Genomic DNA, 24,721 nt, shown 5'->3' with positions numbered 1-24,721 from the left:
TCCACTACAATGGAGACAGGAAGAGTCGATCCCTCTACCTGCCCAGAACCTTAAAGTCGGTTTCCTGAAACTATCCTTTTTCCTTGGAGCCTGGCTTTGCCAACCTCCCTTCCACCTTCCATACCACTGTTCTTCCTATACTACATCACCTGCAATACTTTAACTTGTACTTTGCTTTAACTGACAACGACTCATCTTTTAAGGCTCAACTTAAAATATTCTCATTGACAAACAAGGTTCAGTCCTGTTGTCACATGTTTCCAAAGCACGTTGTGTTTCCACATTGGAGAATTACTTGCTCAATGCCTGTCTACACCCTCTAGAATATAAACTTTATGAAAGCCTGGATCATGTCTTGATTGCTGTACTCCCAGCACAATGCCTGGCACATATAATAAATACTTAACAAATGACTCAAGAAATAAAGCCATATTCATTTTTCGTAGAAAAATGTCAAATGAGATTTGTTTTACACAAAGACTATACAATATTATCTATTTATTAGAAACTTGCAGGTCCTTCTTAGTTTCAAGTTGAAGATGTCACCAGCTTTTATTAGAAAATGCTTTAACTCTCCTCTCCATGTTCCAACCCAAACCTGCTTCTTCCCCATTAAAAATAGACAACACCTCTCTATATCATGTGCTCAGTGTCCTCACTTAACTACTGGTTCCAAGATTCATGGAGCGCCCTCCTGGTTCACTCTCCTATACAGTGAACAACATCAGTTCTAAAAGATTTGAGATAAGGCAACCACCCATTCTCAAGTTTCCAAACATTGGAAGGGTCTGGTAAGTCACAGTGAAGTTTCCCTAAACCAAGTTATTTTCCTCTATCATGAATTTTCTCACACTCATCAAGAGGAATTACTCCTATCAAGCAGATACACAGAAAAAACAACTGGCAATCAAGAAATGCTTTCCTCACCTTTTTAATATCTGTTTTTGTCCGGAGACCCCAGCCCCTCTGTAATGTGCGAAAAATTTCAACCTCTGGATACTGGCGTTTGGTGAAGCACTGGTTTTGGCAGCGCCCTCCGGCAGGACATACAGTGGGATGGCACTCATAGAGCAGCATGCGGTTGATGCACTCAGAATCTATCCCGCAGGGGTTCTCATCAGTAGCTTTACAGTTGCAACGGGGAATTTCAGACAAATCTGCAGTGAAGATCTGGACCCTACCAATGGGACGGTTCACCTGGAAGTGGACATAGCACACAGCACACCAGACACGTCAACACAAGAGAATTTAGGACTCATGTGAGGAGGATTTCTTTTCCTTAAAGTTGAATGCTACAGTTTACCAAGATTTAGGCAGACTGATATAAAGGCAAATTGTCACTTAATATACACAATATGAATCACAGAAAAAATTTAAAATTCATAAAAGAACTGAATTTTAAAGCTGGTAAGACAAGTGAATTGTAAACTGAGTTTGTTATTGCCACATGGCGGTGCCACTTTAAATAATAACAGAAAAATATCCACCATTTTTAAGTTTGAAACTGTTGGCATGAAAACTTCTTTGAGGAATTTAGTTTGCTATATCTAAGGATATGTTTTAATATTTACTATTATACTTTAAAATCTTAATAGGCTATAACAATATCATTCACGCATATATTTAGTATCAGTGTTAGTGCTGAAAACTAGTGAAAATCTGGTAAAATTAAACATGAATATGGTCAAAGAAATGCCATGGTACCCAAACCATTAATGTAGGAAAGAGCTTATACAAATACTAGCAACAATGCTGACAAAAAAAAAGAGATGTTCCATAAAAGAAATCAATGTGTACACTAATGAAAATGAATCTCCCCTACTTGATTACTCCAGTAGGGACAGTCAAACCGAGACCTGAAAAACAAATCACACTCACAAAATTTGACTCTTCAGGAACTGTATGGATTTTTTTTCCTTTTAATTTTTTAAAATTTTGAAATACGTTCAAATTTACTGGACACTTAGAAAAATAACACAAACTTCAGACAGAGAACTCCAAACATACCTTTATCCCTCCATCCCTGCCCCCAGAGATAACCAGGATCTACCAATTTTAACATTTTGCTCCATCAATCTAACTCAACAATATATCAATCCACTTATCTATCCATCTATCAATGCATTTTCTAAACAACTGAGTGCAGGTTACACATATCAAGTTCCTTGAACACTTAATATTACCATATACATTTCCTAAGAATAAGGATATCACTTATATAATCAACTGAAGTTAGCAAGTTCAAAAAATTTAACATTCATATAAAGCTTACAGTCAATATTCCATTTTTAAAATATGTCTCAATAATGTCCATTTGAGCCTTCTCTTTCCTTGCTAGATTCTATACTTGATCATATATTACCTTTAATTGTCATGGTCTTTCTAGTTGCTCTTTCTTTCTAACAGTGGGAATATATATAACATAAACTTACCCAACTCAACTCCTCCCAAGCATAGCATTAAATGGGATTAATCACACTCACATTGCGGATAACTCCCCATTCCCCCCGCCCCCCTACCCACTGGCAACTGTACTCTAATTTCTGTCTCTAAGGGCTTGCATATTCTCTAATATTTTCTTTGTAGTTACCATTGGGCTTAAATTTAACATTCTAAATATATAACAGTCTTGACTGCTTTTATACCAACTTTACTTCAACAGCATAGATAAACTATATTCTGATATCCTTCCATTCCTTCCCCTTATGTAGTTCTTGTATAAACATGTAATTTGTGACATTACGACTCAAAACAAAAACCACTGATATTGCATTACATTTCATGCATATGCCTTTCAGATCCTGATATAAAAAGTGGAGTTACAAACCAAAAATATAATGGAACGGGCACTGAGATTTACCCATGTAGTTACCTTCACTAGAAATCTTTATTTCTTCATGTGGCTTTGATCTATTGTCTATTGTCCTTTACTTTCAACCTGCAGAACTCTACTCCCTCAGCTTTTGTGTACCCAAGAATTTCTTGGTCACTCCCTTACTTTTAATTCTTGATTGGAAATGTTTTGCTTTCAGTACTTTAAATATGTCATCCCACTGCTTTATTGCCTCTTTGATTTCTGGAGAGAAACTGGCACTAACTTATGGAAGCTCCCTTGTACATGACATGTTGCTTCTCTCGTGCCTTTCTCAGAATTCACTCTTTACCTTTGGCGTTTGACAGGTTTATTATCCTATGCTGTGGCAAGGGTCTATTTGGGATCGTCCTGTTTGGAGTTCATTGAGCATCTTGGATATATCCATGTTTCTCATTACATCTGGGGAGTTGTCAGTCATCATTTCTTTAGAAATTCTTCTTTTTTCTTTCTTTCTTAGCTCTTCTAAGACTCCCACAATGTGTATAATGGTATGCTTGATGGCGTTCTACTGGTTTCTCAAACTCTGTTCACTTCCATACCTTGTTTCTTCCTTCTGTTTCTCAGACTGGATGGTTTCAATTGTCTTATCTTCAAGATAACAATCAGAATAAAACTGTTTTATTCTGCCAGCTCCAATCTGCTGTTGAAACCCTTTAGGGAACTTTTAATTTCTGATACTGTGGTCTTCAGCTCTACTTGGTTCCTTTTCATAATTTCTCTCTCTTTATCAATATTCTCTTTGTGTGTTCTATCATTTTCCTAATTTCTTTTAGTTCTTTGTCCATGTTCTCTTTTACCTCTCTAAATCTCTTCAGGATCATTTTTTTTTTTTAGTCTTTTTCTGGTATGTCTTCCTCATTGATGGCTTCTAATACTGTAATTTTCTACTATGCCTGGGGCATCACCTCTCGTTTCTTTGTATGTTCTGTAACCTTTAACTGAAGCCTGGGCATTTTGTGCAGGCGAAGAAGGGTCAGTCAGAGTACCATAACATCCTCCCAGTTTTAGTGGTCTATACAGTTCTTTAACTGTTTTCCGGAACTTTGAGAAAGATGTTTCTGCCAGTTCTTGCTGGCTGTTCAAAGTTTCTGTGAGGGGCACAAAGCCCTGAAGTATCTCACTAGAAATTGTATGATTTTGAGAAATTACCTATAAAGCTTATCTTCTAACGGTTGTGTGTATAAAAGCAATATATATAAAGTATCTATGGAAGCAGATATGGCTTAACTAATTGGGCTCCCGTCTACCATATGGGAGGCCCTGGGTTTGCATCCCAGGGCTTCCTTGTGAAGGCAAGCTGGCCGGCACCCACCGAGAGCTGACGGCCCACGCCCATGGAGAGCTGGTGCAGCAAGATGACACAACCAAGGGAGACAAACAGACACAGGAGAACGCACAGCTAATGGACACAGAAAGCAGACAGCAAGCAAGCCACAAGGGGAGGAGGGATAAATAAATAAGTCTTTAAAAAAATAAAGCATCTAGTACAGAATCTACCATATATATACCAGCCTCTTAAGCATTATGAGAACTTAATTGTATTAGTTACCCAGATTCTTCAGAATTGTGGTAAAAACTATTAACTTCTTGTTAATACATTTGGAAGCCACAAACTTACTGAGAAAGGATGAGTTCTATAGAGGACAGAAAACAACTGCTGAGCTCAATCACCAAAGATTACTGCTCCTGAGTAGGGCAGGTAAACATTTACCTCTAATCCAAGATGAACGAATATCTTTACCTATTTGCCCTCCCCCAAAAAAGTTTCATTCTAATCCTTTCCTTTTTTTTTTTTTAGATTTATTATTTATTTCTCTCCGCTTTGCCTCCCCCCCCCCCCCCAAGTTATCTGCTCTCTGTGTCCACTCGCTGTGTGTTCTTCTGGGTCCACTTGTATTCCTGTCAAAGGCACCCGGAATCTGTGTCTTGTTTTGTTGCATCGTCTTGCTGCATCAGCTCTCCCTGTGTGCGGCGCCACTCCTGAGCAGGCTGCACTTTTTTTGCATGAGGCGGCTCTCCTTATGGGGCACACTCCACAGGGGGACACCCCTGTATGGCATGGCACTCCTTGCGTGCACCGGCACTGCATGTGGGCCAGCTTCACCATATAGGTCAGGAGGCCCTGGGTTTGAACCTTGGACCTCCCATGTGGTAGGCAGATGATCTATCCATTAAGCCAAATCTGCTTTCCCTTTCCTTTCTATAAATGTATCTTTTAAGAATTCTTCCTTGACATCTGATCTAACCTAATTACCGTTTTAATGCTTAAAATATCACAAAGCAAAATTACACAGTTAAGTAAGAACAACTGTAGATAAACTCTAGATCACGGGTTGGCAAATTTGCTGTATAGAGCCCAACAGTAAATATTTTAGGCTCTGCAGACCATAGGGTTGTATGTGCTCAATTCTGCTACTGCGGCATAAAAACAGCCATGGACAACATGCATGCATCCTGGTGGTGTTTCAATAAAATACTATGGACACCGAAATTTTATTTCCATGTAATTTTTACATGTCATGAAATATTCTTTCTATCCCCCACCCCCCAAGCATTTTAAAAATGTAAAAACCACCCTTAGCTCATGAGACTTACATAACAGATACAAGGTCAGATTAGGTCCATGTACTGTCATGTGTCGATCCCTGCTCTAGAGCCTTTCCTAGAAATATGTTTATATTAAACAAAACAAAAAAGGAAGAAAGAAAAAGAAATTGGCCTCTCAAGTCTGTGATTAGATCAATCACAGGAAGTTGCTCTCACTAGCCAGGCTCCATATACTTGTTATACTCCTCTAAAGTTCTCCCTTGCTGTTGTCCGACACCTATAGTCTTGTGCACAGGAATACCTCTCTTTTCTTTTTTTTTTGATTGACTTTACTTTGCCGTTATATCTCCATGCACAAAAACTCCACTTAACTCTTCATAAATCACAAACATCCATTAAACCAAATTTTAAGTTCTGAGTTTTTTTCAAGCAGATTTAATTATTTTTTAAGAGATACCGGGACCACATACACAGGAAGCAAGTGCTCAAACACAGAGCTACACCTGCTATCAGTTTTAACTGTTTTTAGGGATTGATATATATTTTATAACTTTTATTCTTTCTTAGATGATTTCCAAAGAACAAAAAGAAAACTTGTTCTAAAAATGTTTGTGGTGATGAATGCACAACACTGTGATTATACTAAAAGCCACTGATTATACACTTTGGATGGACTGTATGAAACGTGAATACATCTCAAAATTGCTTTAAAGAAAAAAAATGTTAAAAAATATATAATTAATGTAACCTATGGACAACACTTAACAGTAGTACTGTAATATCCTTGCATCAATGCCAAAGATGCACTGCGTTAATAGAAGAGTATGGAAAAAAATATACCAAACATACACCATAGACACCACAGTCAGTGGTGATGTTATTCTGATGATGATATCTCATATCTTATAATAAATGTTTCAGAACAACATAATGTGTTAGTGGAGGGGTGTTGTATGGGAATTGCACATGTTCATGATTGTTTTCTAAGTTCACAACCCCCCTAATAAAAATATATTTTAAAAATATACATATGTATATATACAAAACACAAAGAATTCACTGGACCCAGATGAGAAACACTGATGACTACTTTACCAGCTGGACTAAGGTAAATAAAGCACATACACATGATGTGAGTTCTGACCTTGGGAGGCCTAGTTAATGTAAGAAATCTTTGGTATCAGTCTTTACCAAGAAGGCTTGTGTATCCAAACTTGTGTATCATGTGTATCGCAGGGCCATTTATCATTTTTCTTAATGGCATTTTGATTTCTTTTAAATGGCAAGACATTGACCATGAACAGAACCTAATCCACTTGTACAAGAACACTTTCTTGTTTAATTAATTTAAAAAATTTTAGGAGGTACCAGGGATTGAACCACTGAGCTATATCCACTCCCCAATGAGAGTTGCTTTTTTCATTCGTTTGGTTTTGTTTTTAGGAGGTACTGGGGATTGAACCCAGGACCTCGTACACAGGAAGCAGGTTCTCAACCATTTGAGCTACAACCACACCCCAACAAGCAATTTAATTTTTCCTCCTTGTAGCATAGTGTCTCCCCAGAGTTGGAGTCTCCTGAGGGTTTTTCTCACCTTTATATGTTTATAAGGAGGTGGTTTCTTGTCATTCTTTCGGTCTTCCTGAAGCTGTCTTAGCTCTTTTTGGGCCTTTAACTCCTCAAACCTTGCTGCAGCTTCCTGAAGAGCTAAGAAAACATACAACACAAGTTACTTAGAAACCTGTGGATTTTTCTCCCTAAGTTGGGGGAAACCCATGTTTTAGTCAAAAATTCACCAACCCTACGTGAAAAACTAAAAAGTGTATGACTCCTATTTTCAAGTAGGTTTTAGTCCACAGGGTATTCAGATATAGCATTCAGACAAAACATAATTTATTACTAAATACCACAATACAGACAATCACTTCAGAGAAAAACAAAAACAAAAAATACACAAATTTTAAAAAACAGCTGAATTACCCAAAAGAAGCCACATATACCATCTCCTAACAATAGCTAGGTTGCATGTGCTCGGCAGTCACTGCCTTTCTTTTTAAATATACTTTTGTTTTTTAAAGATTCTTAGATTACATAAATGTTACATAAAAAATGCAGGGGATTTCCATATGTCCCACTCCCTCCCTGTCCCACACTTTCCCACATTAACAACATACTTCATTAGTGTAGTACATTTGTTACAACTAATGAACACATATTGGAGCATTACTACTAAGTATGGATTACAGTTTACATTACAGTTTAAACTCTCTCCCACACGATTTTGTAAGTTATAACAAGATATATAATGGCCTGTATCTGTCACTGCAATGTCGTTCAGGACAGTTCCAATGTCCCAAAAATGCCCACACATTACACCTATTTTTCCCGCTCCCTCCCCTCAGAACCTCCAGTGGCCAATGCCTCCACATCAATGATTAAAAGTTCTTCCATTGCTAGAATAACCATAAGTCTATAGTGGAATTGACGGTAAGTCTACTCTAGTCCATTGTTTATTCCCCAATCCTGAGGTTTCTGGGATGATGATGCCTACTCTGCCTCTAAATGAGAGAGGACTTAGATCCCATGGGGCAGATGGACAGAGCTATCTTGTTTGCAGTTGTAGATTGTCTCTGTTCCTTGGAATGGTCGCTGTCCATCATAATCTCCTTGTTAGTTGTCCTGGGAGGATCCAATGAACTGGAGAGCAGGTGTTGCAACACTGTTGTTCTAAAGTCCAAATATTTAAGTCTCTTGGACATAAACCTATCAACTCTAGTACTAACTCTAGATTCAAACAGAAGGTGCAGAAGAGCCAAGTGTAGGGAAACCACAAATGAGTCCAACTCTGTCACACTGCTGGAGAGCATAAATAGTCACTGCCTTTAAATCTAGTTCTTTCCTCTGTCCAGAACCTCCAGCTTTCAGAAATATTTTCTTTTCTTATGGTGCGGGAACATGCTGGTTCCTCCAGAAAAAATTCAGAATAGATTTTCCTATCCTTTCCTATCCTTCTCTAGAGTAACTGCCCCACTCTTCTTCAAGCCTCATTCTGTAAGTATCAACCATGAGTCTACTAATATACAATCTTCATATCTGATCTGCATTCATGTCCTTAACTTTCAAATGTGTAAATGATTGCATTATTTAGATAGTCCGGCAAAATCTTAAGATTATCATTCTTCTCCACTTGGAAACAAAATTTTCATTCATTATTCTTCATCCAGGTTAAAAATCCTGAAAAGAATTGCAATTATTTTCTCTTTCTTCCCTGTGGCTTTCCCATACTCAGTCAATTCTTTAAAACAAAACAAACAACCTGCTTTCTGATCCATCCCCTATTCTCCCCCAACTACTGTCTAGCCAAGGAATGGAGTCCTCTAAATTGTCCTAAAACCTTTCCTTTCTTCATACAATTCTCCAGCATGTCCTGACTAGCCCTGTTCCTTAATATCTATACAGCACACATTATCCTCTTCACCTCCATGGATGCTTCCTTGTTACAGTGTTGTCTCTTTGACTAGCACTATGATAACAGCCATGTCACCAATCTTCCTGGCCTCTCACCTTCCCACTGCTCCAGTACTCTACTCCAGATCAAGATTTCTAAAATTCACCTGCCAACAGCCCAGTGTTCCCCAACCCTGTGCTAAAACTATACCAAATATTTGGGGTTCTCAAACTCATCGTGTTAGAGTGGCATGGGAGCTTTTACACATGCTGTCCTCTGTTTACAACATTTTAGATTCCTTTTCTTCTTCATAGCGTAGAGATTAAGAGTTCGGGTTATGGAGCCCAACCTCCAAAAGCTGAAAGCTTATTCTCCCACTCACTGGCACTGGGACTGTAGGCAAAAAATCTAACTCTTAGGTACTTCAGTCTCCTTATCTTTTAAATTAGGATAATGGTACCCACCCCCTCACCCCCAGGGTTTCCATAATGACTTAAAGTAGAAACTGAACTTAGAACATGGCCTCACACACAATAAATAACCACTATTACAACTCGTTCTTCAAAGCATCACTTAGGAAAGAACCCACCCATGACTTTCAAATGGCAGCCCCCAGCTCAGTAATGAGCCTTCCTGCTCTGCTCCCACAGTATGCCCTGCCAAAACAATCACTAAATGGCATTTGCCTGCTGTTATCTACATCAGATTGCCCCAAAAAACATAGGTTCCCTGAAGGCAGAGGCACCTACCCAGCCCAGGACGAAGGTACAGGAGCAGCAGAATCCCAGAGCTTCCGCAGGCCCAGACTTGCAGCATTCCCTGCACTCCACCTTCTTCCCCAGCCATGGTGGTGGCCAGCTCTGTGCAGGCCAGGATCTTGGCCGCTCGGTCCCCAACCAGCTGAGACCACAACACTCAAGACCTAAGTTCCTACAGTAATACTAGTGCTGACAGCCCAGGCCTTTGCTCAGAAACCTCATGGCCTCCAAGTGAGTGCAGACTCACTGAAATTACTTGAGGCAACTGACACCTTTACTAAATTTGTTCCCAATGGACATCAGTCCCATTCCCCATTCAGGAAGTTTCCACCTATTTGGAATCCCCTTTCATCTGCCCTACAGATAAAATATTATACAAGCATCCCTCAGTATCCAAATATATTGTTGGCTTGAGAAAACAAAGGTAAAGTTACCTTTTTTATATGTTCCATCCACACCTTTGCCCATCTTATCCTTGCTGCTAACATCCCCCTCCATGTAGGGGAAGACTCTGGCCTGGTGGGTCCACAGGTAGTCATTAGATCCAAAGAAAAGTACAGGGAACTCGCCCACATCATGTCTCATCTTATCGATGTTGGATGGTACAGCTCGAGGATGGCAGATCTCAGCTGGCCACCACCTAGGAAAGATGAAAACAGGAGGGGAAAATGTTAGATGGCTGCAAAGCACTAGGAAAAATGATGTACTCAGAACAGCAATAAAGAATAGAAATGTTTGATCATTTTAAAGTTCAAACTAGGGCATTCTTACAAACTAATTAAAGAACAAATAGAATGTGCCCAAAGTTTGAAAATGCACACACATGCACGCAATCATGTGCATACACTTGGTAATTCTATTTTAAGGAATTTACTAAAGAAAATAATTAGATACACAAAGATCCATGGCTATAATGTTCACTGAAATATTATCAATAGTAAATAAAAACCTGGAAACAATCTACAAGCCCAACATTAAGAAACAATCAAGGTAACCCTAGTACACTACATAAGAAAATACAATTTTGACATTTAAAAATGAAACTTCCAGCAATTAGTAGTAGTAGCAAGGAAAAATAACATCAAGAAAAGGTAAAAGAAAAAGCATGTAAATTAGCACAGCCACTTTAGGAAAACGAAGTGGCATTAACTACTAAAGCTTGAAACCCTTACCTAGCTATTTTACTACTGAGTATGCCCTTGGAAAGCCCTTACGCATGTACACCAAGAAACTCTTAAAAAATGTTCATGGTCATTTAGAAGAAGAAAAAAGGTCATAGCCCCTAAGGGGTTAGGAGAATGGATAAACAACAGAGTGACCAGCAATGACCTAAAGTGTCGCACTAACCACAATACCCCATGTGGACATTATAGTAAATGAAAAAACCTGCAGAGAAAGAAGTCAACAGTAATTCCTTTACGTAAAGTTCTAAAGCAGGCAGGACACAACATTAGACATGTGGTCTACCTACAGAACAAGGCAAAGGAATGAGAAACACAAAATTCAGTATGGTGGTTACTTCTGGAGATAAGGAAGACAATGGAATCAGGCAAGGGCACAGAGGTATTTCAATAGTACAAGTAATGATGCTCTATTTCTTTAACGGAGAGGTTCATATGCAGGGGTTATGTTATTCTTTACAATTATGCATTATAAATATTCCTGCGTATTCCATATTCAACAAAAATAAGTTTAAAAAGAAAAAAGCTACAAAAAACTGGATATAAACTAAGTAGTTAATTATTCGGGGGAGGGGAAATGAACTGGCTTGTATGTATCTGGAAGTAAATATGCCAAAATGTTAACAATGTATATCCCTGGTTTTGTGAGATCAGGGGAATTTGTTTTAGTGCATTTTCTACAGTCAACATGTATTATTCCTATAATCATAAACCAGTTAGCTTTTTTCTTTTATAAGGAAAAATTAATGAGGGGGTAGAGTAAGTGGGAAAATTGCCTAATCAGGATGATGGTTTAAAAAAAGTTAAGGGGAACCGGATGTGGCTCAAGTCGTTGAGTACCTGCCTCCCTCAAGGGAGGACCTGGGTTCAGTTCCCAGTGCCTCCTGAAAAAACAAAAACAAACAAAAAGCAAAACAAATGAAGAAAGAAAAAATATAACTCAGGGAAGCCAATGTGGCTCAGTGGTTGAGCACCAGCTTTCCCTGAACCCCAGTACCTCAAGAAAAAAAAAAGAAAGAAAGAAAAGAGGTTAAGCCCTGTGTCTTGGAGATTCCAAGAAAAAGAGGATGATAAAAGGAATGAGTGCCATTTTCCTTTACTCACCTGTATCGTCCTACTTTTACCCACACAATCTCCCTGTAGTGTGGCTTTTTGCCTGCCTTACAATCATTACAATACCAGTTTCCTTCAGGGATATCAATGTTCAGGCATTCACGATGAAAAGCAGCAGGGCAAGAATCACAGCAAAGAAGGCTGCCTCCTATGGAAATCAAAAAACCATAATCACAAGGCTGTATATAAGGACTCAGCTTTTGCTCAGATCCTAACCAATTATTTCTCTTCTGGCCAAGGGCTTAATAAATAGTTATCTGAAAGACTCTTCTACAAGAGTATTCTCTCTCCAATATTCCTGAAACCCTACAGATAATAAACCTAAGATTATATTGGCAAAATTAGGTTAGTGCGATGAGATCAGACTTAAACATATAAAAGTAATGCATGTGTATATATACACATACACACACATTTTCTTCCCCTTCCCTAAAAGACAACACAAGAAATAGACAATCAATGACACACATAGCCACAGTATGAAGAGCACAAGCTCTAACTGATGTCAGATTTGGGTTTGCATTCTCACTCTAAGATGGAATGACCTTGGGGAATTCCCTTTCCTTCCAGAGCTACAATTTGCTCATTGGTAAGATATTTCCCACAATGAACAACAACCACAATCTGCTTGAGGTCCAAACTAGCTGATAAATTACCTAGTTGTGTCTGACACTAAAGTGGTGCCACCAAAATCCTTCTCCCTTTTTAAATTATTAACTCCTTAGGATTCCTCTGTGGGTTTCAGCACGACAGTTTTGTTGCAGAGAAAGAGATAAGGAATTTCAGGTAAGGAGGACTCATATTTAAGGGACACAGTTTATGACCTGTTAATCTTATGCCAGAAATGAAAATGCATTAAATATGCTAGAATCTCAACAGGTACCAGATTTGGTGAGTTAGTGGAGTAAAGCCTTAGCGAGGTATACACACCAAATTCATCTGGCTCTCACTGTGCCGGTCACTTTTACCTCTTAAAATCCTACTAACAATTTACTCTTGGGATAGCTTCCTCAGACACTTTCTACCCAAGCTGAATCTAGAGCAAACTCAAGATAGGAGCTGGGATTTAGTTCGTCTTGTCGGGGCAGGGATGTATGCTTCAAACCTGACCAGAGAAGCCCCTTTTATCTGTTTTGTATACTAGAGCTCAGATTCAGGATAAGTTTACTTGGAAAAGTCTGTAGCTAGAAACTGAGTTTAAAGAACAATGACACAATACATATAGACTGTACTCTATACTCTGAAACTCATACTTGTGCTCTTTGTGGATGAAGTCAACCTTAGAATGAGACATTAAGAGTGACCGAGTGTCACATAACTTTAACTGACTCAATGGTGGAATGCTTTCTGTTAATACAACATTGCCATCTATACTTAGTCAACTGTTTAGTCACAACTTGGTAGATATCAGTTTGCCTATTCAAGCTGGGAGAAAAATCTGGCTTTACTAAGTTGGTATTTATGACACAGTAGAAGTATTTTAATTTCAAAGAGGCATTTGAATCGGTTCTTTAAATAAGAATATAATATGAAAAGAAAGGCCAAGGGTCAGAGTTGAGGGGAAATAGTGGTGAGCACATCAGTTTTGCAGGAAAGGACATAATGGGACAAAAGCTTAGGGAGATTTTGAGAAAAGAAATCAACGGAATTAGTTTGAGTAGGTGGATGGGAGGTATGCCTAGCGTCTGCCTGGTAGGAGGAGAGGAGATGTGTTGGAGGAGAGAAAGACAGGCAGATACAACAAGGAAAACCCCATGAACCATGAAAAGAATCCAAGAGCTGATGAAAAGTGACATTTAGTGCGAACAAGAACAAGAAAAATAATTAACACACTGCTGAATTCTAAGGCCTGATTCCTTTCAATAGCTAATACTCTGGATAACTATCTTCAGTTCTCTCTTTTACATGAACAGAAATATGTACTAAAACTTTCTTCTTTCCCTGTCCTTCAACAGCAGGACAATATTGTATAGAGGGTCCAGGAATTTGCAGGCTTTCTGGCCTCAGAACAACTGTATACCCTTGAAAATTACTGAGAAGCCCACAGAGCTTTTATTTATTGTGGGTTATATATACTGACATTCTCCAATTGGAAATTAAAATAAGAAATTTATAAAATACTTTTTAATTTTAAAATAATGTTAATATACCTATTATATGTTAACGTAAGTAACATTTTAAAAGAAAAATAACTATACATACTTTAAAAACTAGTGAGATGAGCTTAGTGTATTACATTTTTGCAAGTACCTTTAAATGATTTTGTTGCAATATGTTGTCTGGTTGAAGTATATGAAGAACAAGTAAAAACATAAGGAAAACTTTGAAAGCAGTCAGTATCACAGAGAAACAAAAGGTCAGAAAAAAATCAAGCAAGACAAGCAATTTATAGCCTACACTTATTTTCTCGGATTATTAAATAAGCACTCACACCGCACACATGCTAGGCCTTTAATCACAACTTTTCTTTTAATCTACACTATTATAATATGCCTGTGTGGTAGCAGATAAGAGTTCCTGTTTCACTAATGGCCAGACCAACGCTTGGGGTAGTAAAACAATTTGTCCAAGGAGACAATCCAGAATTCAAACTTGGGTTTTCAGATTTCAAGTGCAATGCTCATTCTCTTCCACATGTTGACGCTCTTTAAAATCAGCTCCTCAGAATATTCATCTCTAGCCAAGTTTTCACTTAATAACAGTCAATAAATAAATATTCTCAACATTAAGGAAGCCATGGAAATTACTCCCCCAAACTACTAATCAACAAAATTCAGTGGCGGTGGACTTGGCCCAGTGGTTAGGGCGTCCGTCTACCACATGGGAGGTCCAAGGTTCAAACCCCAGGCCTCCTTGACCTGTGTGGAGCTGGCCCATGCACAGTGCTGATGCGCTTAAGGAGTGCCGTGCCACGCAGGGGTGCCCCCCGTGTAGGGGAGCCCCACGCGCAAGGAGTGCGCCCCATAAGGAGAGCTGCCAGCATGAAAGAGAGTGCAGCCTGCCCAAGAATGGTGCCACACACACGAAGAGATGATACAACAATATGATGCAACAAAAAGAAACACAGATTCCGGTGGCGCTGACAACAACAGAAGCAGACAAAGAAGACGCAGCAAATAGATACAGAGAACAGACAACCGGGGTGGGGGGGAAGGGGAGAGAAATAAATAAATAAATCTTTATTTAAAAGAAAAAAAAGAAAAACAAAATTCAGTGAATTTGAAGATGAATGCTAAGCTGGTAAAAGAACTGGTACCACCTTCAACCAGAAGAAGTGGGGCAATGCCCACACAATTTTAGAACAGGAACGTTTTAGAGTAAGTCAAGATGTCCTTCCAAAATATCTGGCAAATGATGAATACCGCCTCAAGGAGAGACTACAGCACCTTGGTAGGCTCTTCTTAAAAGTTCAGTAAACCAAGAGAAACATGAAATAAGGAATTAAGGACTATAAGCATCACAGTTAACAGACTGGTGATCATACTAAACCTAATCAGCAACACATACCCCTTAACATAACTAGCAAAGTGAAGCTGCTGTAAAGGGTGGAAAGGATAGAAGGAGGAAAGAAAACATATAAGAATACAAACATGACTCTTTGCTATAAAGGAGAAGAATGATTTTAAATTAAAAAAGAAGACAGATAAAAGATCTGAAATTTTTATTTCCCCAACTCATAGGACCTTTTAGGAACTAATATCCTTAGAGTAAGGGAATAATTAAAGCTCATCAATTCTTTCACTTTTACTTTGGTTTTTCCCTTAAAATTGAAAAGAACAATTTTACTATGATCACATTTTCTAGAATTGTTTCTATTCAGTCATCTACCATTTTAATCTGTTTGTATGCATAGATGCCTGGAGTAATACTACCTAATAAGCCTAATGGTTGTTTCTGATGAAGTTTGTAGTTATATATATATATAAATACAGCATCAATTATCATTTTAATAAAGCTCAATCACAGTTCAAAATAAAAATAAAACCTCTCCCTATTGGGGAACAAAGTCAGGTTCTATAAGTCTTCTTATGCTATCATTAACTCAGAAGATCACATCCTAATATTTAAGTGGCAAAGTGAAGAAAGATATTTTATTGGTATTAAAATATTGTATAAATCCCTTTTGAGACTGCTCATACAGTAAGGAATCACATCTTACCTTCTGAGCACACAAAACACCAGCTAACATTAACATGCTCATGATTTCGACAGCCCCGCCGAGGGGTAAAGTGATTAGGGCAGATGATACTGTTAGACGCAAGAATCTTTGACCCAGCAGCTAAGCAAAAGTCATTGGCATGGTATGCCACAGGGCAGCGGACACAGCGCATCAGACGACCTGAAAATAAGAGAAACACGAAAACCAGGGAGATGTAAAAAGAGAAAATCAAAAAGAAACAAAGATTAAGTATAAAAACAATGTGGGTTGTCATTCAAGTCTATTTTCTTGTACTGAGGATATGTCACAAATAGAAGGAAGCACCACTGAGATCTTCAACACCATAAAAGCTTCAGATGGAAACTATGGGGTAAGTCTCCCAAAGAAATGTCAATTTCACAATTGTAAATGGACCTATCTCACCAAGGAAAGCTCTATTCTTACCACTGTGCCCTGACTCCTAGGGAAACATGGAATCAGCAGAAGCAGCTGCAGATTAATGGCAGGCAGCACCCTAACAAAAGGCCACATGTGATTTTGATGCCTGGTACTCTGATATTTGAAGCTGCTAACAGGTGAATAAATTTCTCCACCCCTTCCAGATGAAACAACCCCTCTAACATACCTTATCATATCACCTAACTGCAATCTACAGTAATAACAGAAGGAGGGAAACAGCTGAATGTTCAGCTGCAATTTTGATGAATCACACTAAAATTACTGTACTGAGGACAGATGAGATATACAGGGTCAGGAAATCATGTTACAAAAGCAACTCCGGTCTCATTAAGAGAAAAGTGAATACTACAAAATTTTGCCTGCTCAATTCCCTATTGGAGAAATGGGAGCTCTTTTGGCACAAAAACATTTAACAGTGCAGGCACAGTATTTGTTTTAAAATCAGTAAGGAACCATTCTCTTTGAACAAATGCAGATGTTATTTTCCCAATGAGAAGAGATTTTAAAACTTGACTTTACCTATACCCACAGACAGTTTTGGAAACCTCAGATCTCAATGTAACTATGAAGAAGAAACAAGTTTCCAGGAGTTCTCATTGTAAAAAAATAAAACAAATTAACATAAAACATAAACCTCGATTCTGCACTGATATACATTTCTGAATGATATCACATCTGACAACTAGAGAGATTTATAAGGACCCAGAAGGTAATACACTTTGGTCTTCTAATGTGAAGGCCCCATACTCCCTTCTTCTCCCCACAAAAAAAGAAGTTTAGAGGGACTAGGGGAAAGAGGACACTTAGCAGAACACTTTTTCAAATTAATCTCACATGAAATCCAAATATTTAAAACCATCACATAACTCCAAGGCTCTAGAGAACACAATGTAGTTAGTGTCTGCTGAAACTAGTCCATTACTCTCCCTATCTCTCACATACAATGCTGGTACCCTATCTAACTGACAAAAGCTAGAGAGAGACCATAAAGAGACATGTCAGGTTGCCAGGATATAATCTGCTGCCAATGAAATGGAGGTCCTACAATTAGGACTGCCTAAATGAGAAGCCCATACCTTTAGATGCAGAAACACTGGCTGGATTAGCAGCATGGCAGGTTATACAGATGTGGAGGGAGCACCGGAAACCCTTGTTCTGTATGACAGTGGGTGGGTACTTCTGGACACATTCTTCGTGGTAAAACTTTCCGCACAGAGGCAGAAGGCATCTTTTAACATCTTCCCCACTCTGCTTACATACAAAACAGGTATGGATTCCTAAGAAACAGAGAGAAAATGATAACTACATACCAATTCAAGAATCCATCCAATGCAAAACTATTAGGTGAAAGATGCAATAGAAGTATACAGTATCACCTACAAAGCATTCTTGCCCAAAGAGGAAAACTGAACATGAATCTAATGCAGCCTCTCAATCTAGCTACAAGTTTACAGTAAATATAGAAGATAGAGAAAAGCAATCAATCAAATCTAGAACATGGAAAATTCAACAGGACAAATGACCACTTTTTTTTTTAAAGATTTATTTATTTATTTAATTCCCCCCCCCATTGTCTGTTCTCTGTGTCTACTTGTTGCATCTTGTTTCTTTGTCCGCTTCTGTTGTTGTCAGCGGCACGGGAAGTGTGGGCGGCGCCATTCCTGGGCAGGCTGCATTTTCTTTCGCGCTGGGCGGCTCTCCTTACAGGGCGCACTCCTTGCGCGTGGGGCTCCCCTATGCGGGGACACCCCTGTGTGGCAGGGCACTCCTTGCGCGCATCAGCACTGCGCATGGGCCACCTCCACACGGATGACCACTTTCTCAAGAAATAAATGGCATTTAAAAAAATGAAGTGGAGTGGACAGTAATATTGTAATTTAAGAGAAACTTCAAAAATGTATCAGGGAAGCAGATGTGGCTCAAGTGATTGGGCTCCCATCTACCATAGAGGAGGTCCAGGATTCGATTCCTGGGGCCTCCTGGTGAAAGACAAGCTGGCTCATGCAGAGTGCCACACAGAGAGCTGGTCCGTGCCGTAGTCCTATAGTCCTAGCCTGCAGAGGAGAACTGGCACAGCAAGAAGACTCAACAAAAAGAGATACAGAGGAGAAACTATAATGGATGCAGCAGACCAGGGAGGTGAGGTGGCGCAGGAGATTGAGCACCTCTCTCCCACTCCGGAAGGTCCCAGGATTGGTTCCCGGTGCCACCTAAAGAGAAGACAAGCAGACACAGAACACACAGAGGATGGACACAGAAAGCAGACAGTGAGTGCAAAACAATTGGGGGGGAGGGAGAATAACTAAATAAACCTTTTTAAAAAATGAATCAAATAATATAATGCGTGGACCTTATTTGGATCTTGATTTGAACTTGTAAAAAGATCTATGAAACGAATGGGAAAAACTGAAAATGGACTGAGTAGTAGATGACACATGGAGTTACTGTGTGATTTTGCTATATGGTGGATGTATTTTTAAAAAGCTGTATCCGTTTTCACCAAGTGAGACTTGTGGGTAATATGGTAACGGTATCTGAGGCAGAAAAAAAGTCAGTAACTACTGAAGAACTAAGTGACAGGGACACAGAGGGATTATTTACACTCTTCCATCTACTTTTGTGTATCTCTGATGATAACCACAATAAAAAGTAAAAAGTGAAGGGGGAAAGGGGAGCAGATGTAGCTCAAGTGGTTGAGTGCCTGCTTCCCATGTATGAGGTCCCAGTTTCGATTCCTGGTACCTCCTAAAACAAACAAACAAAAAAACCAGCTCTCACTGTAGAGCAGATGTAGCTCAGTGGTTAAGCACCTGCTTCCCATGTATGAGGTCCTGTGTTCAATCTCTGATACCTCCTAAAAAAAAAAAAAATGAAGGGTTAAAAAAAAAAGGAAGCTACTTCCTTCTAAGAGGCAGTAGGTATAAGGAAAAAGAGCTGATACTTGAGGGGCAGAAGGACACAAGGACCTGAATTGTGCTTCTGGAGTACCTACTGAAAACAGTACCTCACACCATGTACAAAAATTAATTCCAAATGGGTCAGACTTAAATATAATAAGAAAATATCAGAGAAAATCTTTTTGACACTAGGCTAGGAAAAGATTTCTTAGATATGACACCAAAAACATAACCCATAAAAAGAACAAACAGATAAACGACAGGATTTCATCAAAATTTAAAACTTCTGCTCTTCAAATTTTAGATTAAGAAAATGAAAAGACAAGCCACAAACTCAGAGGATATATATTTGATAAAGGTCTTGCTTGTATCTAGAATATATAAAGAGGGAAGTGGATGTGGCTCAAGTACGAAGGCCTCCCCCTACCAAATGGGAAGGTGGAAAAGAAGAAGAGAAAGCATGCCTGCGTGGTGAGCCAGTGCCCACATGGTGTACCAATGCCCGCGCAATTGAGTCAAGCAGCAAGATGATGATACAACAAAAGAGAGATGAAGGGGAGAGTAAAAGTGAAGCACAGCAGAGACCAGGAACTGAGGTGGCACAACTGAACAGGGAACCTCTCTCTACATCAGAGGTCCTCAAGATCGAATCCCTCTGAATTCTAGAGGAGAAAGACGAGAAGAGAAGACAAAAAACAGAAATAAATAAAAAAGATCACATAGCGAATGGATACAGACAGCAAAAACAGCAGGACGGGGACAGGGAAAAAATAAATCTTTAAAAAAAAAATGTACTGACATTTTCAAAGTTAACCACTAAAAGAACAGAAAGGGTCAAAGGGAAAACTCATTAAAAAAAAATATATATATATATATATATAAAAAGAAGCAATTTTAAAAGTTTTAGACACTTTACTAAAAAAAATACACAGATTGCAAATAAGCGCATGAAATGATGTTCAACAGCACTGATCATCAGGAAATGCAAATTAAACCCACAATGACTCACCACTACCAATACTACCATATGATCCAGCCATTTACTCCAAGGTATTTACCCAAGAGGTAAGAAAACATGTCTGTACAAAGACTTGAAAGGACATGGCAAGCAACTTTCTTTGTACAAAGAATGTTCATAGTAGCCGCGTTTATACTAGCCAAAACAGAAATCAATGCAAACGTCCACCAAAGGATGAATGAACAAACAAACTGTAGTACTAATACAATGAAATACTACTCAGCAATAAAAAGGAATGTACTGGGAAACGGATGTGGCTGAAGCAGTTGGACTCCCATCTACCACATGGGAGGTCCAAGGTTCTTTGCCCAGAGCCTCCTGGTGAGGGCAAGCTGGCCCACACGGAATGCTGGCCCACGCAGGAATGCCGCCCCACACAGGAGTGCCGGTCAACACAGAGAACTGGCACAGCAGGATGACACAACAAGAGACAGTGAGGAAAGACAATAAGAAGACATAGCAGAATAGGGAGCTGAGGTGGCACAAGAGAGTGATCGCCTCTCTCTCACTCTGGAAGGTCCCAGCATCAGTTCCCAGAGCTGCCTAATGAGAATACAAGAAGACAGAGAAGAATACACAACGAATGGACAAAGAGAGCAGACAATGGCGGAGGGGGAATAAATCAAGAAATCTTTAAAAAGGAATGTACTAGTGATACATGCAATGATGTTGATAAATCTCAATTATGCCGAGTGGTAATATGCTTTACGTGTCAAAGTTTACCACATTATATACTCTTAAGTATGTACCGCTTATTGTGTCAATTATACCTCAACAAAGCTGTTGTTTAAAAAAGGAATTAACTGGGAAGCAGATTTGGCTCAACTGATAGAGCGTCTGCCTACCACATGGGAGGTCCAGGGTTCAAATCCAGGGCCTCCTGACCCACGTGATGAGCTGGTCTATGCGCAGCGCTGATGTGCACAAGGAGTGCCGTCCCACGCAGGGGTGTCCCCACGTAGGGGAGCCCCACGTGCAAGGATTGCGCCCCTCAAGGAGAGCCACCCTGTGCAAAAAAAGTGCAGCCTACCCAAGAGTGGCACCACACACACACAGAGCGGATGCAGCAAGATGACACAACAAAAAGAGACAGATTCCCGGTACCACTGGCAAGAAAGCAAGCGGACAAGGAACACAGAGCAAATGGACACAGAGAGCAGACAACAGAGGGGTGGGGAAGCAGGGGGAAGGGGAGAGACATAAATAAATAAAAGGAATGAATTTACTGATAAATACATCAACATGGATGAATCTCAAAAACATTATGCTGAGTGAAAAAAATCAGACACAAAAATGTTTGATTCTATTTATTTCCCTATTTTGGTTTTTTTTTTAGGTACCTGGGACCAGGGATTGAACCCAGGACCTCATATGTAGGAAGCAAGTACTCAACCACTTGAGCCACATCTGCTCCCACCTACATTGGTTTTGCTTGTTTTTTTTTTTCCCCAAATCAATTTTACTGATACATAGTAATAAATCACACAATTAATCCAAAGAGCACAATCAACAGTATTTGGTATAATCACATAGTTGTGCATTCATCACTTCAATCACTCTAGTCTGTTTTCATTATTTCAATACTACTACTAATAATAATTAAAAAAAGGACAAATAAACAAGAAATTTCTTTACCTCTCAATCTCTCTGTTTCCCCTACTGTATACAGATGTTATTTCTGGCTATTCCTGCACAATTATTCATTTATTAAGCAGTTATTATTCAGATATATTAACCTTCATTCTATAAACACTCAAGGTCTTTAAACTCTTGACCCTATGATATCCTTCTTCAGCTTACTGTTCTTTCCTCTGTACTTAAGCTTCTTTAAGAAGCAGTATACATTGCTACCCATTCATCCTGTAATCTGATTTGGTCTGGCATTAATGTACTACAAATCCTCTGGCAAGTCAAACATTTTCTCAATACCAAATACAACACACTCATTTTACTCCAGAACTCCTTGGTCTCTATGCCACATCTGGCTATCAATAATATCCCACTCTGATAGCTTCATAGATATTCTGTGATCAGCCCCACCCCATAGACTCTTGCAAGTGAGTATACCCAGATACTGTTCCTGGCCCTCTTCTCCCTTTAAAGATGCTTTCTCCTTGGGTAGCATCCTCTATAGCTACAGCTTCAATGACTTATGACCATAAGATTAAATGGTACAACCTCCACACGTGCGGAAAAAGAAGTTTTTATTTAGTGGACCTTGTGAGGTGCTTCACAAGCTGGTCTCAGCTGACCATTCCATTTCTGATCCAATCTATATATTGTAACTCTCCCAAAATATTTTTTGGAGGAGGTGGGAAGTGAGGGAAGTTAAGTAAATGTTTTTATTGAAATATGATCTGCCTAAAGGAAAGTACATAGCTTGATAAATAACAACAGATTCAGGTAATCACGACCTAATGAAGAAATATAAAACTTCACTAATAATTGAGAAGCCCTCCCTGTGCCTGTCTCAGTCACTAGCTCTGCCTCTTCCTGAAATATTTAAAATTGTAACCACACTGGCCTCTACTTCCTATTCCCCAAAACAATTAACAATACTTTCAATCCTGGACCTCTTAACTTCCCCATCCCATGCCAATTTCTATTTCTTTCTTAAAGTTTAACTCAAAAATCTTCCTGTGTAACATCAGCTTATCATTGCTGACAAAGCAGTTTAAAGTATCTCCATTACAAAGCATTTCATACTTTATTATACTATCAATTTACTATTCATTTGGGATGCTTTTCTGAAGGTAGGACGACAGAGAATCCATCTCAGTGTCTGAAGCAACTAGCCCAGTATTGCTATGAAATAGCACCTCCAAAAAACAGGATTTTTCCCCCCAGAAAAGCTTAAAACTCAAAGCTCCTTTGGAAGAAGACCATTCTGCATATACTTTACCTGTGCTACATTCATTGCATATAAATTTTCCTCTTGGCATCTCAGTTAATCCAAGGCACTCCAGGTGAAAAGCCCCACAGCACTGAGCTTCACATAACAGCAACTCACCCAGTTTCTCACAGTTCTGTTAAGAGAAAGGAAACAGATTTATCTATACAAAAAGGTTTTTTTAAAAAGCGCAGGCAGAAGGCCCTTGTAAGGACCTTTGACAGAAACAAGGAATCCCACCATTCAACCAATATTTGAAGATTAATTTCTCTGTGTCAGGCACCACAAAGTCCCTGGCTCATGTTGCTCTTATCTTCTAGGAGTAGAAGAGAGAAGTAAACAAATTAAAAAACAGGAACAGGGAAGCGGACTTGGCCCAGTGGTTAGGGCGTCCATCTACCAGATGGGAGGTCCGCGGTTCAAACCCCGGGCCTCCTTGACCCGTGTGGAGCTGGCCCACGTGCAGTGCTGATGCACGCAAGGTGTGCCCTGCCACACAGGGGTGTCCCCGCGTAGGGGAGCCCCACGCGCAAGGAGTGCGCCCTGTAAGGAGAGCCGTCCAGCGCGAAAGAAAGTGCAGCCTGCCCAGAAATGGCACCGCACACACAGAGAGCTGACACAGCAAGATGGCGCAACCAAAAAGAAAACACAGATTCCCATGCCGCTGACAACAACAGAAGCAAACAAAGAAGAACATGCAGCAAATAGACAGAACAGACAAACTGCAACTGGGGGGGGGGGGGAATAAAATAAATAAATAAATCTTTAAAAAAAACAAAACAAAAAACAGGAACTGTAGTGAAAAGTACTACATAGAGAATTCACAAGGCTACTGTAGGGTGGGTATTTTGGGATGGGCTCTCAAACTGGCTCTGAGCTGGGTTCTGAATGAGAAGACAGCCATATGAAGAAGACAGAAAGCACAGAATGTATAGAGACAGGAAAATCATGGTATGTTTGAGAATCACAAAGCCAAAGTAATTGGAATACAGTGAACAAAGATTAGATGTGCTGGAAGATGAGGTGAGAGAAAGGGAAGGGTCTGTTTGTATAGTCTTAAAGATTCTGGTACAGAACTTTATATTTTATTCTAATTGCAAAGAGGTACCATTAGAGAGCTTTACCAAGGAAAATCAGAAACCAGGGTTTTGCTTTGTTTTGAAGATAACTCTTGACTGCTACATGAAAAATGAGTTCAAGAGAAGAAAGGTACAAATAGATACAAAGTGACAAACCAGGGGGCTACTGGTGGTTCAAGCAAGAAATACTGCCAGGCTGCACTTGGATAGTACCAAAGTCTAAAGACCCCATGAGATATGTTCAGCACCATTTCAAAGTGATCTCCTTTCCGAGATGATATTTTCTGAGACAGAGTG

The 24,721-nt window shown here is 39.3% G+C and overlaps 1 protein-coding gene across 8 annotated transcripts in view; it reads right to left on the bottom strand.

The window, feature by feature from the left end:
• The window catches only part of NSD1 (nuclear receptor binding SET domain protein 1), a 181,036-nt gene that overhangs the window by 21,885 nt on the left and 134,430 nt on the right, over positions 1-24,721 (bottom strand). For all 8 annotated transcript variants that reach the window (XM_058282812.2, XM_058282785.1, XM_058282806.2 and 5 more), the window contains 7 exons: positions 23,358-23,481; positions 17,617-17,817; positions 16,082-16,261; positions 11,914-12,070; positions 10,063-10,268; positions 7,017-7,129; positions 928-1,197 (listed from right to left, as the gene is read on the bottom strand). In XM_058282812.2, the coding sequence (XP_058138795.1) occupies positions 928-1,197; positions 7,017-7,129; positions 10,063-10,268; positions 11,914-12,070; positions 16,082-16,261; positions 17,617-17,817; positions 23,358-23,481 (1,251 nt within the window). The remainder of the gene's footprint in view (positions 1-927; positions 1,198-7,016; positions 7,130-10,062; positions 10,269-11,913; positions 12,071-16,081; positions 16,262-17,616; positions 17,818-23,357; positions 23,482-24,721) is intronic.

Source organism: Dasypus novemcinctus, chromosome 2 (genome assembly GCF_030445035.2).
Source record: "Dasypus novemcinctus isolate mDasNov1 chromosome 2, mDasNov1.1.hap2, whole genome shotgun sequence".
Classification (NCBI taxonomy): Eukaryota; Metazoa; Chordata; class Mammalia; order Cingulata; family Dasypodidae; genus Dasypus; species Dasypus novemcinctus.
The sequence above is the reverse complement of the archived record's forward strand: the minus strand, read 5'-3'. Positions and strand labels throughout refer to the sequence as shown.